This window comes from Thermobia domestica, chromosome 3 (assembly GCF_964235325.1).
Source record: "Thermobia domestica chromosome 3, izTheDome1.hap1.1, whole genome shotgun sequence".
Lineage (NCBI taxonomy): Eukaryota > Metazoa > Arthropoda > Insecta > Zygentoma > Lepismatidae > Thermobia > Thermobia domestica.
The window spans coordinates 106,589,655-106,607,556 of record NC_137456.1 but is presented as its reverse complement, the minus strand read 5'-3'; the positions used below and the strand labels follow the sequence as shown (position 1 = coordinate 106,607,556).

At 36.7% G+C, this 17,902-nt stretch overlaps 1 protein-coding gene across 2 annotated transcripts in view; it reads right to left on the bottom strand.

Annotated features, from left to right (window-relative positions):
- Positions 1–12,632, bottom strand: part of LOC145680645 (uncharacterized) — a 193,673-nt gene extending 181,041 nt beyond the window's left edge. For both annotated transcript variants that reach the window (XM_081751351.1, XM_081751349.1), the window contains exon 1: positions 12,479–12,632. In XM_081751351.1, the coding sequence (XP_081607477.1) occupies positions 12,479–12,499 (21 nt within the window). In that variant the 5' untranslated portion in view covers positions 12,500–12,632. The remainder of the gene's footprint in view (positions 1–12,478) is intronic.
- Between the last annotated feature and the right edge of the window lie 5,270 nt (positions 12,633–17,902).

Below are 17,902 nucleotides of genomic sequence, written 5' to 3'. Positions count from 1 at the left end.
TGCATCTTGGAACAGATGCGAGGCTCTTGACAATAAAACCTTCAACGAACGCCAAATATCTCCTATACTCGCAAAACATTCATAAGCTCAGCGTGAAATGTCTATCGTAAAGTGCCAGTGATGATTCCAGGGGGAGGGGCACGGTGGCTTACCTCTGGTGTGTGAGGTTTCTGCGAGTCAAGTTATTTTGTGATGGACAATATCACGCTCATGCGCTTTCTCGGGCACTCCCATTGTCTTCCACATTCTTATTCCACCGACTCTTCCATCATCACTTACTTGCCATAATCATTTGCCTCCCTTAACCTAAATTGCGGCCCATACACGTAAACACATGCCTGAAGAAACAGCCCGACTTGTATGAAAAATGATAAAACCACAGGCAAGTTGATCGTGTATGGCCTCGTTCATTCATGTTGAAAGTTTTCAAAATCTTCTGAAAACATGCTTAATGTTTTTGCCGTTCTACATGCATGTTTACCGTGTATGGGCTCACTCATGCAAGGTGGCTGTTTTATATTTAGGTCCGCCAATCACGACAGCGGAAGAAATCACGAGACTCTCTCCTCCGTCGCATGCCAAGGTCGTTCAAGATTGGTGATCTTCGTTATTCCTGGAGCATCAAAACATAGAGAGAGAGAGATATGCGTTACATGACAAGGGATTCTGTGCATGCATTTATTCAGGTATACAAAGAAGTACCATGTTTTTGGAAGGTAAAATAAAAATTAAAAAAAAAAAAAACTACTGTGTGGGGAATGACGTAAAGAATTCTACATTTGAAAATCTAGAAAAGCTGAGAGAATTTCAACCTCACTCCACACTTGATAGTTGTTAAAAGGAGGATAAATAAATACGTTGCGCTCCAACTACAGAAGAGAGCACATCAAAGTGAGAAAAAGGAAATTAAGTGGTTCTGCCGCTCATGAAATTTACATGCCAAAGTTATGGTACTACAGGGGTGTAGCCAGCAGGCTTATCTAGGGGGGTCGTTTTTGAGGAGAGACAGCTACAACGTACAAAACCCCAAAAAATGTGTTACAGCTAGAGATTTTGAGGGCTGAAAAAACGGAATTTTTTTGTTTCCGTCCGAAAATCTAAACACACTGTTTTTTAAGGTTTTTCTTCAAAAATATTATGTACCAGGTAGTTTTTATTATACTTAACCAAGAAGCAAACGTTATATCTTTGTGTAAAACTATTTCAATCCAAGTCCTTGTACACAGAACCTATCTACATAAGACTGATTTTTTTTTTAATTTCATTTAATTTCTTTAAAATTTCCTGACAAAAATATTTATTTATTATTCGTGACTAAAAAACATTATAATTATTTTATTAACAGCTATATATCACTTCTTGTTTTACACCAAGTGGAAAAAAGCGAATAAAATTCAAACTGAAAAACTGAATTAAATTTAAAACGTTGTTTTTCACCATATTTTCCAACTGATAAAAAAATGTGTTTTTTAAAACACTCAGTTTACGGCGATAGTTTTGTAGCAGTATTTATAGTACCTTGTTGAAACGTTTGTCTTCAAACTGTCAAATATAAAACAGGGGCGGATCCAGGACGGACTTCTGGGGGTCGGTGGGTTATAATACTGCTACTTAGAGCTACCTTTAAGAGCTTCAAACTCTGGGATGGGTTTTATTTATATATAAAATAAGAAATCTTCATCTTCTGGGGGTTATCGCCCCTCTGGATCAGCCTCTTATATAAAATCACAGTAAATCGTGTAATCTGCTGTTACAAATAAGTATATATATATATATATATATATATATATATATATATATATATATATATATATATATATATATATATATATATATATATATTTCGAAGTCCATTTGTTTGTTATGAGTTTATATTGACACAAATTTAAAGAAAAATTAGACAAAATATTATAATTTGTGTGGAATAATTTAGTTCCATTATCTAAACCATTTCCATCCAATTTGGACATGTTGGCGTGGGAGACCCGGGTTCGATTCCCAGTGGGAACTAATGTGGTTCGGATTCCACGTTAATCAGTAGGTCCACGTCTCATATAGCCTCGCTGCTGAACGGGACGTTAAACTCAAAATCAACTCAACCAAGTTGGCAGTGATCCGCACAGGAGCACTAGATCAATCGATTGTAGTAGATGTGGTAGCAACCTGTGCATTTGGTCATTCCTTACACAGAAGATACACCATATTATTTTTCAATCGGTAAATAATTTAACGTAAATTATTAATTATATGTAAACTTTGTTATATTAAATGACTGGAGCGATATAATTTTACGATGATGTTTTAAAAACTGGTCGTTTAGGGGGTCCAGGTAATCATTTGGGGGGACTGGCCCCGACGCCCTCCTCCCCATGGCTACACTCCTGTGGTATTACGATTAACTTTAATTTTTATCGGATTAGGAAGAAACACGTGTAAGCAAAAGCAACCTAGATGAATACAGCAGTGATGAAGAGCCTGATGAGTCATCTCCACAGGTAATTAAAATAAAATATTATTGCAACTAGTTTTATTTTCACACTTATTCCTGTATACTGGCATGTAGAATTAAGAGACCTCGATAGTCACTACTAGTTGGTAGCAATCATATTGTCTTACCATTCGACTCTTCACGGTCTCCGTCCTCCACATTTCTCAAACAACTTCTAGTAAGTTGAACAGCGTGTTGGTGCGTGTGTGGGCAAAAAATTCTTCCAACATACATGATGAGACAAATCTTTCATGGATGTTGGTCATGCAAGTGTGTACATGTATGGGCCGCTAATGACATAATTGTGGGACGTTAAACTAAAAGATTTCAATTGGCGACCTAGTGAGGAATTCTCTCCAGAGGATTATATCTCCAATCGCACCCACTATGGATTACCAGTATTTTCACAATACTACCTTCAACCAGGCACGAAGTCAAGGGAGGGGGTCCGGCCCTCCTCTTCGAGACCAGAAATAAAAAAAAATAAGGATGAAACAAAAAGAAACGAGAAAAAGAAGAATCAGCGTTAAAAATTAAAAAAAAAAAAATAGAGCAAGCATTTGGTTACTCTTTCTTATGAGGAGATTTGTATTACTTGCAATACACGGTGGCGAATGAGTGGGATATCCTGGAAAAGTCAGGGAATTTGAAATTTCTAGAAAAAGTTACGGAATTTTCAGAATTTCTGCTACTAGTCAGGGAAATTTCAAGCTTTCGAAAGCATAGTGCCATTCTGTAACAGCATAGACATTTTTTTATCATAACAGTTATAATAGTGGATATGTGCATTTTATAATAGTTGAGATCATAAAGAACGGAAAATTGTTATATTTGAACAAACAGAAGGAACGTAAATGTAAAATCTTTTTCAATACTTTTTTTTTAATTCTTTTACTCGAGATTTCTTATTTTTTTAAATTAAAATACTTACTAGTATATCCTCATTATATTGTCCTAACAAACCAATGTTGCCAGTAAAATAGTTCAGATTGATCAAGCTCCTGGGCCTTCAGTATTTCACGTTACCCCTCTCCCCCCGCATTACGAAATTCTGGCTAAACGAACCAATATATGTTCCAATAAAATAGTTTAGAATAATCGAGCACCTAGTGTGATGACCAAAGTATTTCATGTCACGGACCCCCCCCCCCCCCTTTTACGAAATCCTGGCTAAGTGCCTGCCTTCAACTCCTGTGTATTGGAAGACTCCCCCGGTTGTGAATTTCACCTACATGCAGCAAAGAAAAAGGACTTCTGCAGGCGAGGAAACGGAAGAGATACAGAGAGGCTGGTTATGATTTGTTTTTTCAAAGTAGTTGAGGCTACACTAATTCGAGGAGTCACCCCTCACATTGTTGTCCTTCAAATAGCGTTATACAAGACCAAATATTTCTAAGAAAGAAGTTCTAAATAATCTCGTTGCCAATATCGGTTATACACGTTGGCAATATCTCCAAACAATGAATGAAACTCGTTTAAAATATATGCTTTATGTTACTTCGGACCTAAATATGACCTGAAGCTAAAATATGTTTTTCCGCATAAACAAAAATACGTGTCGATTTATTTCTAGTTTGCTGTCGATGTACCAAATTTGAAGCAAAACGGTTAGGGAAACTTGAGAAACACGAAAGGCCTTATTTTTGCATAGTCTATAAAATATCTGCACACAATTTTATTTGCTTAGGTCCACTCCTTCCTGCGCTATTACGGTAATATTTATTTATTTATTTTTGGATGGGGCCTAGACCCGCACTGCTTTTCCGCACAAATTAAAACACGTTTCATTTATTGTTTTGCAAATTATGCCTATACAAAGTTTCGTTCCATATTCTTTAGGAACTTCTGACGTATTCTTATTTGCACTTTTGAGATTTCGTAATCGACTGTTTAGAAGGTCCGTGCCTCACTCAACCGCTTTTTTTTTTTTTTTTTTTTTTTCAGGAAAATACGAAACCCGTATTCCCTCATTTTATGTCTACAATACCTGTGCACAATGTCATTCAATTCGGTACACTTCTTCTTGCCTTTTGGGCGTCAAATTTTAAAATTTTGGGTGGGGGCTTTTGCCCCCTAAAAGTTTTTCCGCAGAAAATAAAAAAAACAAAACGTATTTGTTTATTTTTGTCCCTACACAATGTGTCGTTCCAATCATGTCCTTTAAGCACTTCTGACATACTGTTATTAGCACTTTTGATATTACACGATCAAAGTTTTGGAGGGGTCTGTGTCCCACCTAAACGGTTTTCGTTCTTTTTTTTCTCCCCAGGAAAATAAGAAACCAGTATTCCCTCATTTTATGTCTGCAATATGTGTGTACAATTTCGTTTACTTCGGTTCAATTATTTTTGGCTTTCGGGTGTCAACTTTAAAAATTTTGGGTGGGGGCTTTTGCCCCCTCTAAAACAGCTCTTTCCGCAGAAAATAACAGAAAAACGTATTCGTTTACTTTTTGCGTACCGGTATTGTTCATACACAAAGTTTCGTTGCAATTCTTCATGTCCTTTACACGCATCTGACACTGTTACTAGTACTTTAGATATTTCGTGATGAAAGTTTTGGAGGGGTCCGTGTCCCACCTAACCGTTTTTTCCAGGAAAATACAAAACACGTATTCCCTCATTTTATGTTTACAATATGTGCGTACAATTTCGTCGACTTCGGTTCACTTGTTTATTTGCTTTTCGGTCGTCAACTTTCAAAATTTTGGGTGGGGGCTTTTGCCCCCTAAAACAGTTCTTCTGCAGGAAATAAAAAAACATTGTGTATATTTCATGTGTAGTATCTACCTGCCAAATTTGATCAAAATCGGAGTGTTACACTTCGGAAGTGTCACTTGCAAGGTAAAAGTTAAAATGCTATATATCGAGTATTGGACTGTATGGTTCAGACACTTGGACATTAAGTTAAAGAAATATTTAGAGAGCTTTCAAATGTGGTGTTGGAAGAATATGGAAAACTTAAAATGGACAGAAATTAACAAACGAAGATGCTTTGAAACGGATAGGAGAAGAGAACACTCCTAGCCAGCATCCTTCGTAGGAAGGCCAATTAGATTGGACACATCTTGCGAAGATAAATTGTATTCTTCATAGCGCCATAGAAGGGAAGACGGAAGGAAAGCGAGGAATGGGAAGAACAACTGACCGATGATTTGAAAAATAGAAAATATTCGGAGTTAAAACAGAAAGCTGAAGATCGAGAAACGTGGAACAAATTCCCAAGCCCAAATCTAAAATTAAAATTGAAAAAAAGTAATTAGTTCCAGGAACTGCCAAAAGGCAGAGTAATTAATAATAATAATAATAATAATAATAATAATAATAATAATAATAATAATAATAATAATAATAATAATAATAATAATAATAATAAATACCAGTATGTTGTGTGAAAAAAAAGACTAGTGTCATGTAAAACTGAGGTGAGGTGATTTTCAGTTTAACGTCCCTATCAGCAGCGAGGATATGATGAGACGTGAACTTACTGATTAACGTGGAATCCGAACATGAGCTCCCGTCGGGAACTGAACCCGGGTCTCCCACACTCCTGTAAAACTGTGTGTGCTAATAATGCCACCATACGGAAAAGGTTGGAAAGCAATGCCATAGACTGATGAATACTTACTACTCTGTATTCTTTACTCTATTCCACTGATTGACTAAGTCCCGCGAGCCACATGCGGTCCCAATGAAATGTTATTTCCGGCCCGCGACATGATCTGATGAATGAAAAGATGATTAGAGTAACTACGAAAGAGTTGTATTAGAACTACATTCATAATTAACAATTTAATTTCTGACTCACTGCATCCCGTTCGAACGACATGAGAAACTTATCATTGATAGGGCTTAATATATATATATATATATATATATATATATATATATATATATATATATATATATATATATATATATATATATATATATATATATATATATATCGAAAACGCACCAGTAGCTTTGACAAGAAAGTAAATGTGCCACTACCAAGAGACCTGGGTTCGATCCCCATTGGAAGTTCGGGCTGGACTTTATGTTAAGCTGTAGATAGAACCAATGTTTCTTCCAGACATGTCTTTTGGGAGGGCACTGCTCCCCCGGAGCTCTGAGAGTGCCCTCCCGGACGAGACCAAAATAATACATATATAATATAATAAATAAAATAGTATCAGAAGTGCCCCCTGAACATTTTTTCTGAAAGAACGACTGGGTAGAACTCGCATAGCTTCGGTGCTGAACAAGGCATTAAACTTTAAATCAATAAACCAACGATGAATAAAATAAGAGAAAGTCTGTATAGGCCACGCCTGATCTACAAAGTGAGAAAAATTCTACTGATTATTAACAATTGCTAAAGCGCCACAGGTTGATCAAGACATATACGTTTCACAGCAATGTGGTCTTACGTATGCGTTTCAGTGGCATACGTTTCAGCGTACTTGCGTATACAATTCATTACGGCATACAATATACCCACTTTAATTAATTAACATTAGTGCAGTTATCGAGTTTTTGGGGGCTCGATATGATCCAGCAGAAATAATGAATTTCATAGCACATCTTGTAACTGACTTATCCACGACTTAATTAATCCACTTTGGCGACCTAGGTGTTGCCACCAACTCTGGGGGGGGGGGGGTGGAATCTAAACAGATGTAGTTCTTGTAAAGTACAACGACCGAATTGCCGTCAACAATAGATGTGTTGCCAATCTCGGAGAAAAGTCGCTAAATCTCTGGGATTCAACTTCCAAGACTGCAACAAAAAGTTACTTTTGCGATCAGTGGCTTTTGTGCTGCTAATAACTTGTCCATCTGTGATTAAGCACTTAGTTCGATGTTTCTTTTCTTTGTTCGTTCCAATCAGCACTAGTTGGCCAGATATACAGCGTGACCGCTCCTCTACAACCCAGTTTTGTTTTGTTATCCCTTTGCCTTTTGCCTCTACCGAAGAACAGTTCCAACCGTTACACAGTTTCCGTTGAAAGGAACAAGTTGAAAGAGTAGCTGCAGTAGCGTAAAATGAAGTGGGTGTAAGAATTTTCTGTCTTATGGACTCGCAATTTTGGTGTATTTTCAAAAATCTTAAGTAAATATAAAACATGACTAAAGCAAGCACTTAGTATTATAATATGTATTACACTTTCCAACAGGTAGGCCTAGTCTATAGCCAGTGTGCGAATTAGATAACCTATATTGGGGGGGATAAAATTAGGCCAAAGGACATAGTCTGAGGGTTCAAATTTCAAAATGAGACAATAAATGCCTTACCCCCATATATATATATATATATATATATATATATATATATATATATATATATATATATATATATATATATATGTGTGTGTGTGTGTGTGTGTGTGGCATGTGTAATAAATAAGAGATTTATTAATTTAACAAATCTACCGACAATAACTATGCACATATATATTGTGTGGCATACACACACCCCACTAAACCTTTCTGAACGTGTTTTAATGTTGTACTCACTCTTGTCCCCGTAGCTCTCTAAGGTTTATTTAGTTAATAATTCGGCTCGAGCGATAGCCATGATCACAAGCATATGTTAATTTTTCCACTCATATTGAAAGCTTCCACTTTGCATTAATACATACAGGTTGCGAAAAGAAACCTACTTCAGTCTTGTGAAAACCACTAAAATTATCAGTTAAACCGGACTTTTTTTTTTTTTTAAAAAAAAAAAAGATAATCTAGATATTAGCCTATCAAATAAGAAATGGATTGTTGCTGGTCCCGATTTCTCACATCAAGGTCAAATCGAAGGCCAAATATTTAAAATATCTCAATTCAAATTTCGAGCTTGTGCTTCTACTTCCCGCTAAAGCTGTGCTCACCACGACTTTTTTCTCCAAATATCGATTCCATGATGGGCACGGTTAGGTTGAAGATGAGTTGATTCACTATGGGCTACGTTATTCAAATAAAGTAAAACATTACACTGAAGTTTTTCAGACAACATTAATTGCGTGGACAGCAAACTGTACAGCGAAAAGATGGAAAAATAAAGGGTTAATTTTTAAAAAACCCGCTCCAGTTGAAATGCTTATACAGACACGGACAATGACACGGAGAACCAGTCGTATTAACAAATGCTGAAACAAATCTTGAATTATTCGCTTATTCACCTAAAAATCACCTTCATTAACATGTCTGCTCACTAGGAGCGTATCCCCCAGCGTGTACGTTAACATATACTTACGAGAGAATACCTATATCTCAGATTTTGAGTACAGTTTCAAAAGTTCATTTCTGTAAACTGTAAAAGCAGTGATTACTATGCTAATTATCACAAATTAAATGCAACTTTTGAGTTGCATACACACAACCTACTAGGGAATGAAGACCATGTGCTAAGAAAGAGTACACTGGAAAATGAAATAACATGTTATAACAAAAATTAAAATAAGATGATAATCGATACAAATATAGAGGATGAATATGACATATCCGAACTTCGCCAAGTATGGTAGAAGAAGCTATTTGTTTACTTCTTCTTGGCCAACCGCTAAGAACATTTATAAATCTATATGTGGCTTTGTTATACGCAATTAGTACATTCAAATTCACAAACGATGACGAACTGAAGGGTACGAAGGTACAGTTGCAAGTAACAACCGTAGTCATAATAATATAGTTCTACTAAACAACGTTGAAAATAGTGGGTAATTAGGTGGTAAGTAGAAATGACCAAAACTGAACAGTTTACATCGATCATTTCGAAATACAGCTAGAAGATTAAATTTACAACAAATAACAAAAATCAGTGAAATTTGGAGTTATACTAAGCATAGTTTGAGGGGGAAAGCGAGCATCCCCGGTGGGGATACTTCAGCTGACTTCTTTGGGGGGGAACAAAATGTGATTGAGGGGGGAAATCCCCCTCATCCCCCCCGGTAATTCGCACCCTGTCTATAGCTATGATATGTTGCCGAAAGTGTAATAAAGTTTAATAATAATAATAAGCGTTTGCTTTAATCAGGTTTAAGTCATGTGCGGTCCCAGAACTAGAATGACCAGAGCTTTTAAAATTCGTGTAATAAAAGTACTTCATAGTGTTAACTTCGTCGGAAATATTAAGGCTCCATTTTTTTCCCCGATTGTCTGTATGAACGTTTAGTCAACACTGCAGTAGACCACCAGCAAGTCTCAACTACACAGATGATCGGATAATTCTAGAAAAGCTCTTTTTACCATTCCTCGATGATGCACCGAAGGTCAGGGAGACTGAGATGGATGATGATTGTGGAATGACGGAAATGGGAAGGACCTCGTGAAAACCCACGCACACAGCCGTAGCTACTGATTTCGACGCCCGGGGCGAAGTAAATTCCGTGCCACGATATATATAAGATAAGCAGCTTTTGTTGTTATGCTACACTGAATTTATATCAGGTTGCTTGGACAGTCCAATGCAACAGCCAAAAACGATCATTATGTATCCTTTTACAAATAAGAGCCGGTTTCAAGATTTGGACTTTTCTTAAACTTGACCAAACTACCTTTGGTTGTATACAGATCCACTTTCAGAACAGCATGGAAATTTACAGTACAACTATTCGAAATGGGCTACAGCATTAATTTCCAGTAATTATAATTTTTTGAAATTTTATTTTGTATGTGACCACACAAATAGCTTTTTAATTTCGATTCTTTTACGGTAAAAATAAATAAATAAATAAAAAGTGAAATGTACTACGGATTCAGAAGAAGCCTTCTTTGCGAGTTTCTCAGTATTGATGAATGGAGCTGAATATATTTAATGTTTGTATTTAAAATCCAAAATATACTTTGTCTACCACATATCTTTGAAGTTATGTAATTATTTAATTTCTTAGTAAATAAAAATTCTGAATTAAAGGTTATTTATTATTAATTAACATATTTAAAAATATACTAACATATACACATAATGTATACTGTACATAAAAGTATCACAACTAGATACGAATAAATATATACAGAAAATATATCCTGGGGATGCAAATAGTTGATAGAGAAATTATCCCAATATATCCCTTTAGATTGCAAGCATTTCATATATCATGATGGAATATTAAGAATCACTGAAAATGATTAGTCTTTGTAAAAGATGTAATTTGTTAAGTTCTGACGCCTTAATCCCCTATTCTACAACTGGAAAATGTTATTCCGCTTGTTTATATTATCTTTTAATGTCCCCGCGCAAACAGCAACTTGCGTGTGTCTCTTCATCCCTCTCATTTTCATAGCTTCATTCTCACCGTCATGATTAACCCCATTGAGTAAAAAAGTGAGATTAACTAACCAAACTCATCACCGTGAAAACAGTCCTGCGTACACTATAAGTAATTATTCGGTACATTGTATATCACAATTGTCATTAAGAAATGACATAATACGGTAACTTTCTTTTTAAGTAATAAGTAAAAACTCTTAACTGTTATTGAAATGTATGGGTTGCGAGTGGAGCCAGCAATTTTTTTTTTCTACCAAATTTATTTCTTGACAAAAATATTGATTTAATAAGAAGCCAATACTTTTACGGGGTCCAGTCGTTTACTCTTTTCAACATTTTTCTCTCCCCATGTGACGGCCCTGCTCTCTCACACCGTAGCTACGGCTATGCCCGCGCATACGGAACTTGTCCACCACAAAGCCCATTTTTAAAGATATGGGAATATTAAAATCTGTTATTCTGAACACTCATCTGAGAAATTTCTACTCCAAGAAATTAACTTACTAGCTGTTACCTAAAGCGGAGGTGGAGCCGAGTTCTCCGTAAATTTAGGGGGGGGAGCATCCCCTGTGAAAAGATCAATCGTATGGTGACATTATGTTACATATCCTACACTTGCCTCATTATCATCGATGCCATAGTACACATCGAGCTTCCAATCAAAAGTTATTATTTTTTTTTTTCCTTTCTCGACAATTTACTTTGGTGGATATATGGACTTTTCGAAATGACTGATTCAATTACGAAAATGAAAAATGAAATCTTTAAGTTTTACGTCCCACGGTTATGCCGGTGAGGCTAAAGGAGACGGTGATAATGAGAGATGAATGAAAATGGTGGAATGAAGAAAGTGGGAGGAAACGGGAGAACCCCGAGAAAACCCACGAGCACGGTGTTTGTCCACCACAAAGTTCACTTGACGGGGGCTGGGATCGAACCCGGGACCCCAAGCACCAGAGGTGAACGCTCTACCACTGAGCCACCGTGCCCCCCACGATTCAATTACGAGTATCGATGACAAACATGAGCGGTATTTATAGCACAATAATCTCTATTAATGATTAGAGAAAACCCGAGACACGGGAGTTTTGAACAATTTGGGGAAGGTGGGGCGACGTGATGTAAATCCGGGACTGTCATAGTTAAACTGACCTTCTGGAAGCCGCGAGAGACTCTCGCAAAGTGTTACGGACAGAATCTCAGAATATGTTATTTGTTATAAGTAAAGGCTGAATCCGTTTTGAAATCATGCACATACCGTTAGAACAAAGAAGAAGAAGAGAGTTCAAAGGATAGATTCCAGAAGGTGACAAAACATTACAAGTAACTATCATTTTGTATTTTTTCAAGAACATATTATCTAAATCTTGTTTTATTTAATCAGCTTCTACAATCTATCCTTTGAACTCTTCTCTGCTCCAACGGTATGTGCATAATTTTATAACAGATTCTGCCTTATAACAAATAACATATTTTGAGATTCTGTCCCTAACACGAAGCAGATTGTACTGTACATTAAAAAATATGGCAAATTTGACTACACAAGGTTAGCCGGAAGTAACTCTTCATCTAAGACGTGCATACATCCTATTTCAATTTACTGCGGAGTTCTATATATTTGTCAAATTCACCCACCCACCTTTGTGTTTATATCATGATAAATATGAATCAGTTTCTCTTATTCAATATTGTTCTCTAATTTCTCGTATACTAATTGTCAACATACATATTTTTAAAAGTACGTTACCTTTCCTTCTTCTGCAACCATCTTCCACACTATACTCAACTAAAACACCTTCAGTCGTCGTTTGTAACAACATGCACCAATAAGCAAAACAACGCAACCAAATGTTTCTCCAATCTCCCACCAAATTTCAGTTGCAGCGCAGCGCCAGAGTGCAAACCAATGCAGACGATACGTCTTATAGTTCTGCAGTGTCGCCAAATCGTGAGACTCAATCTTGAAACAATGAACCACTTTCTATATTAGTTTGCGCCAACGCAATGCGAGATCTGCATTTTAGAATTGATTTTTGCACAATTTGCGTTCTGTTACGCATCGCAACTTTGGCGAAAGCTGTTATGAAATATGGGCTACGAAAAAATCATAATGCCACTCATAATACTCATGTACTTGTTGAAAGTTATTAGGTGTGTGAATTTGCGACTTCGCTGGCGTGTCGATGTTTTGTCACCTTTGGTAAAAATGCTGCGGACATTTCTGTATCTTGGTATTAAAGTGTGTGTAGGTTTATAATACATTGTCAAACTATCTATCTATATTTGTATTTATCTTTTTGTGCTCTAAATGATTTCCTAAAGCACGATCAAGAAAAGCTTGAACAAGATCACTCAAGACTTTCTATAAAACATTGTTCAAGACACGTGAACAAAGGTCTCGAATGAATTTGAATATTTTGTACACGACCATAGAAGTATTGAATTGTGTTTTATATATTTGTTGGTAGCTGGTAGTCCAAAACGAGTGATCGAAAGAATGCAACCAAGTGAAAAGGTAACCGCGTATTGATTCAGTTGCGACTTGCTCGCGAATAACTACAGCATTAGCTCTCCTTTCCTTACTTACTCCAGATGTTTGAAATTTAATAGATGACATTGAACCTTTTAGAAAACATATCAATTAATTTTGTTGGTAAGCCAGTAAATTTTCACTATTTTGCTCCTTGGACAACAAATGGCCTTGTGTATGGTTAGGTTAAGAAGAGTAAAGTGAATAACATCCAAGAAAAGTTTCGCGAATCATTTCATTAAAAAAAAAAAAAAAAAAAAAAAGGCATCAATACCACGAGGAAATAGGTACGTTCTGATGCTATTTATGCTATGGCATTGAAGACTGTTTTAAAGAAGAAACTGTGAAAACACAGGAAACCAAGCGAGAAACATGATAGCAATAATATTAATACTTTCTACCAACTGAACTTACCGTTCATAACTGTATTAGACTTCCTTCAAAAACCTAGCCGAAATTCCTGGCCTACCTATTAAATTCTAAGGTTAATATTTACAGCTATCATTGTCTTCATAATTTTGACAACTATGGACATACAAGTACAGCAAGTACATCAATCGTGTATTCTTTCACCAAGGTCAGTGGCGGATCTAGCCCAGGTTGTATTAAATACGCGTCCGGTTATGCGAGAAGCATTAACCAATTTAAGTTATGGGGCGTTTACACTTAGTCGATTTGCGTTCGATTCAGTTGAATTGACGTCACTTTCAACTTAATAGACCGTGTAAACAGGACTTCAACTTAATCGCTTGTTGATCGAAAGCGACTAATCGACTAGCAAATGAATTGAAAGACGTTCTATTTTCTGTGGTCGATTCTATTTTTTTCTGCTATAACACCGCAAATTGTACCAATTACTTTTTGCTTGGACATCTTTAAAATTGCCAGTCGATTTCGAATCGACCAGAGGAGAGCGAGTCGACAAGCAGCATTCAATTTTGGTTAAAACAGTTGAACACATCCATCGATCTCATTCGGTCTAGTTGCTTCGATTTAGTCGCAAATGCAGCGAGTCGATTTAGCCGTGCGACTAAATCGACCAAGTGTAAACGCCCCATAACCGAGTCAGAGCAGAAGTGTAGCAAGAGACCCACGCGGAGATTTTTTTGATTTTTTTTTTTTTTTTTTTTTTTTTTACATTCGCTCAGTCGTGTTACTCTTAGTCGGTTACCTAGAGCATTCGAAAACCGACGAGTTATCATCATTGCGAATGTTTTCTATAGTAGTTTTGTTTTTTTACTTTATTTCCATAAGTGAAAAAAGAAAAAAATAGGAAAATTTGGGAAGAGACCAAAAAAAGTAAAATTTACAAAAACGAAACAAAACAAAACAAAAAAAAAAAAAAGCTACAAAATTTTTTCAAAAGAGTTTGAATTTAGATTGCTTGTTTATTGTGTATTTCTGTGTGTGTGTTTGGTATCTGTATTCTCTGCGTATTTATGTTTTTATCTTTTTACCTTTTGGCTTCTTCTTCTTTTTACCTCAGGCTTCTTCTTGTTTCTTGCAGGTTTTCCCTGTGTGTTTAGGTTTTTTCACCCATATGTTTTATATAGACATGCGGAGATGCGTCCATAGGAAGCAGACATGTCAGTGACGTAGGGTATGTGCATAAATTCAGGGATAAAAGTGAGAGGGAACGCGGGGGGACGCCATTGCCCCGCTTCGAAGAAAATATCTATGGCGTCTCCCTACTTCTTAAAAAATACAATGGGCAAAGATAAGCACGGGGACGGCGTGAAATCATGTGTCCCCCTACCTTTTTAGATCTGGTTATATCCCTGCATACATTAAGATATGGATCTTGTGAAAACAGCGCATTTATATAGGTTAGAGAACTTGGCATTGTTCCATGCTAGTAACTCTATTTGTAAGCAGAAAATACATGTTCCGTACGTTATGCAGAAATGTTTCCCCGAAATATGTAATTATGTTACATAATCGTCTTTCATGTGTACTCATTCATTTTAACCGCAGAATAGACTTGAAGGGCCTTATGCAGAGTCGTTTTGAAGCGTGGTTAGTGCCATACTAAAGAGTTCGACTAACATAAGTTTCCTGCAGTAGTCATGTCTTTAGTATGACGCTAATCTTACGTCAAAACGACTCTGCATAAGGCGGGAAAGGTTTGACACTTGTAATCATAAACTAGTGCTTCCCTACATTGACCAGAAATGCTCAGTCAGCGGAAATTAATATCGTAAACAGTCCGTCTTCGTATGTACTCACTCAATCTAATTGTAAAATTATCATTTTTATGGAGATCTGTCGAAAATCTGCATCATTAAGAGTTTTGGAAATAATGCTATCTTAGTTAATAATGAGAACTGAAAAATCGGTGTCCTCCCACTTGCGTACATTCCCACTTCCGTACATGTCAAAATCTTTCCCACTTCCGTACAAGTGTCAGATGCAATGAGATGTCATGATTTGAAAGCGAGATAAGAATTCCCACTTTCGTACAGGTTCATTAGTTGGCACTGTTTGTGTAAAATTTTGTTAGTTTTTGAGTAGAGGGTTTTGATTCCAGAAGTGACCAATAAGAGACCTAGAATACTTTCATTTTTCAGACTGTCTAGCAGGCCAGTTATGTGGTTACTAGCAGCGCTGTAACAGATTTTTTTCCGGGAGGGGAGCATTTAAGTATTAGTATTTGGTCTCCCTAGTAACTAAAATCGCGTGGGCCCACCCGCAACATTCGAAAATAGGCTCCTTTTTTCATGTTTCTCTTACTCTTTGTGGACCTCCCGCACGGCAAGGTCTGCGGGGCCGTTAGTTTCGAGTATGGGTCCGTTCCATACATGACAAATTAATTAAGGAGGCAATATAGACAAATCTCAAAGCCATACGAATAAATATTATTTCTAGAGCCTCCAATAGTAACGTCTTTTTTACTGAAAATAGCCCACGACTCATTTTTATTGTATTTACCTTTTGTGTGCTGCTTTGTTTACGTAAAGTAGTGAAACTGTTTGATGCTTCATTTATAATTTCATATTCGTATCGTATATGGGGTAAGAAAATTTTGTCCTAAAGTGCCCCCCCCCCCTCGAACGGCAGGGAGCTTCCACCTGGCCCCCAAAAGTTACTACCCTGGTTACTAGACAATGGGAAAACAGTGGGTTGAACTTATATTAGCGTCACTCAAACAACCGTTCGTGCAACAGTAAAAAGAAGAAGAAGAAAAAATGAAATGAAATCTTTGAGTTTTACGTCCCACAGTTATGCCAGTTAGGTTAATGGAGACGGTGATAATGAGTGATGAATGAAATGGTGGAATGAAGAAAGTGGGAGGAAACGGGAGAACCCCGAGAAAACCCATGCACACGGTGTTTGTCCACCACAAAGTTCACTTAGCGGGGGTTGGGATCGAACCCGGGACCCCAAGCACCAGAGGTGAACGCTCTACTACTGAGCCACCGCGACCCCTAAGAAGAAGAAGAAGAAGAGAAAGCTACAACTTGGCTTCAGGTAGATAGTAATCATATCAACTATATTTTAATAAATGCATGTATTTTTTGGGTCTCCTTCCTCGAAAAGCCTAACAGCTGGAAAAATTATGGGATGGTCCCTGGACCCGAAGAGCGTAACAGCTTTACCAGATTATGGACGAAGTGTGATTCCGTCATTATTATTATTGTTTGGGATTATTTGTGTGTTTAACAGTGTGTGTGCCTTTAGCTGGCAACAGTGTTCAAGTTGCTTAACGCGTTTCTATTGTTGGGTGAAGTGTGTGAGTGAGGCAGCAAGAACATGCAGTTTTGGTGGACCATATATCATGGTCGAACATCATACAATAGGGCGATTCTCAGCGTTACGCACGGGACATTTGTACACAAAAACTGCTTTTTAAAACAAAAATGTATTTTCAAATGAAATAAAAAGTATGTCAAAATTAGGGGGGAAATTATTAGTGCATAGTTAAATAAAATGAAACACTCAAAACAATTGCAAATTTGAGTTATAAGCCAAAATTAAGCGTTACGCACGGGACTCAGACAAAAAGCTCTTTTGACAATCTCAATTTCATTGGATGTTTTCTGCGATTTATGGCAGTATTTTCATTTTATATACCATCACTTGTGTTCTACATTCATTCTCCTTACTGTGCACTATGATTTTTAAATTGGAAAATAGAATTTAATCAGCTTCACATTATGTTTTCTTTTTCGACTCACCGTTACGCACGGGACGTTACGCACGGGACAGAAAAGTAACCATGCATTTGTTTGGTTGTTCTAAGACTGTTATTACGCAATATCCTTACTAAAGAGATTGATATTTTAAGATTAACATTTGGACATTAACAAGCATTAAAAATTTGCATCCATAATTTAATTTAAATTAATTAAATTACATTCGAAAGTATCAAAGTCGAACTTCGCTAGGCAACTCGCTTAGTGTTATTACCATGTCTTTGGGGTATTTGTCTGAGTGCTGATTGATGGCGTTCAAACCACATAATGTTGTTCAACTGTTGTGCTACTCGATCCTCTGTGCTATCTACCAAACGTTGAGTCGTTTGTACGCTGCCATTGTCAGGTGAAATGCGGGAAAGTGAATTGAAGGGAAACAGATGGTTTTTGGTATGATTGTTATTTTACAGTGAAGATTTGCTTTAGTGTGAGTTTTTAAATAAGTAAT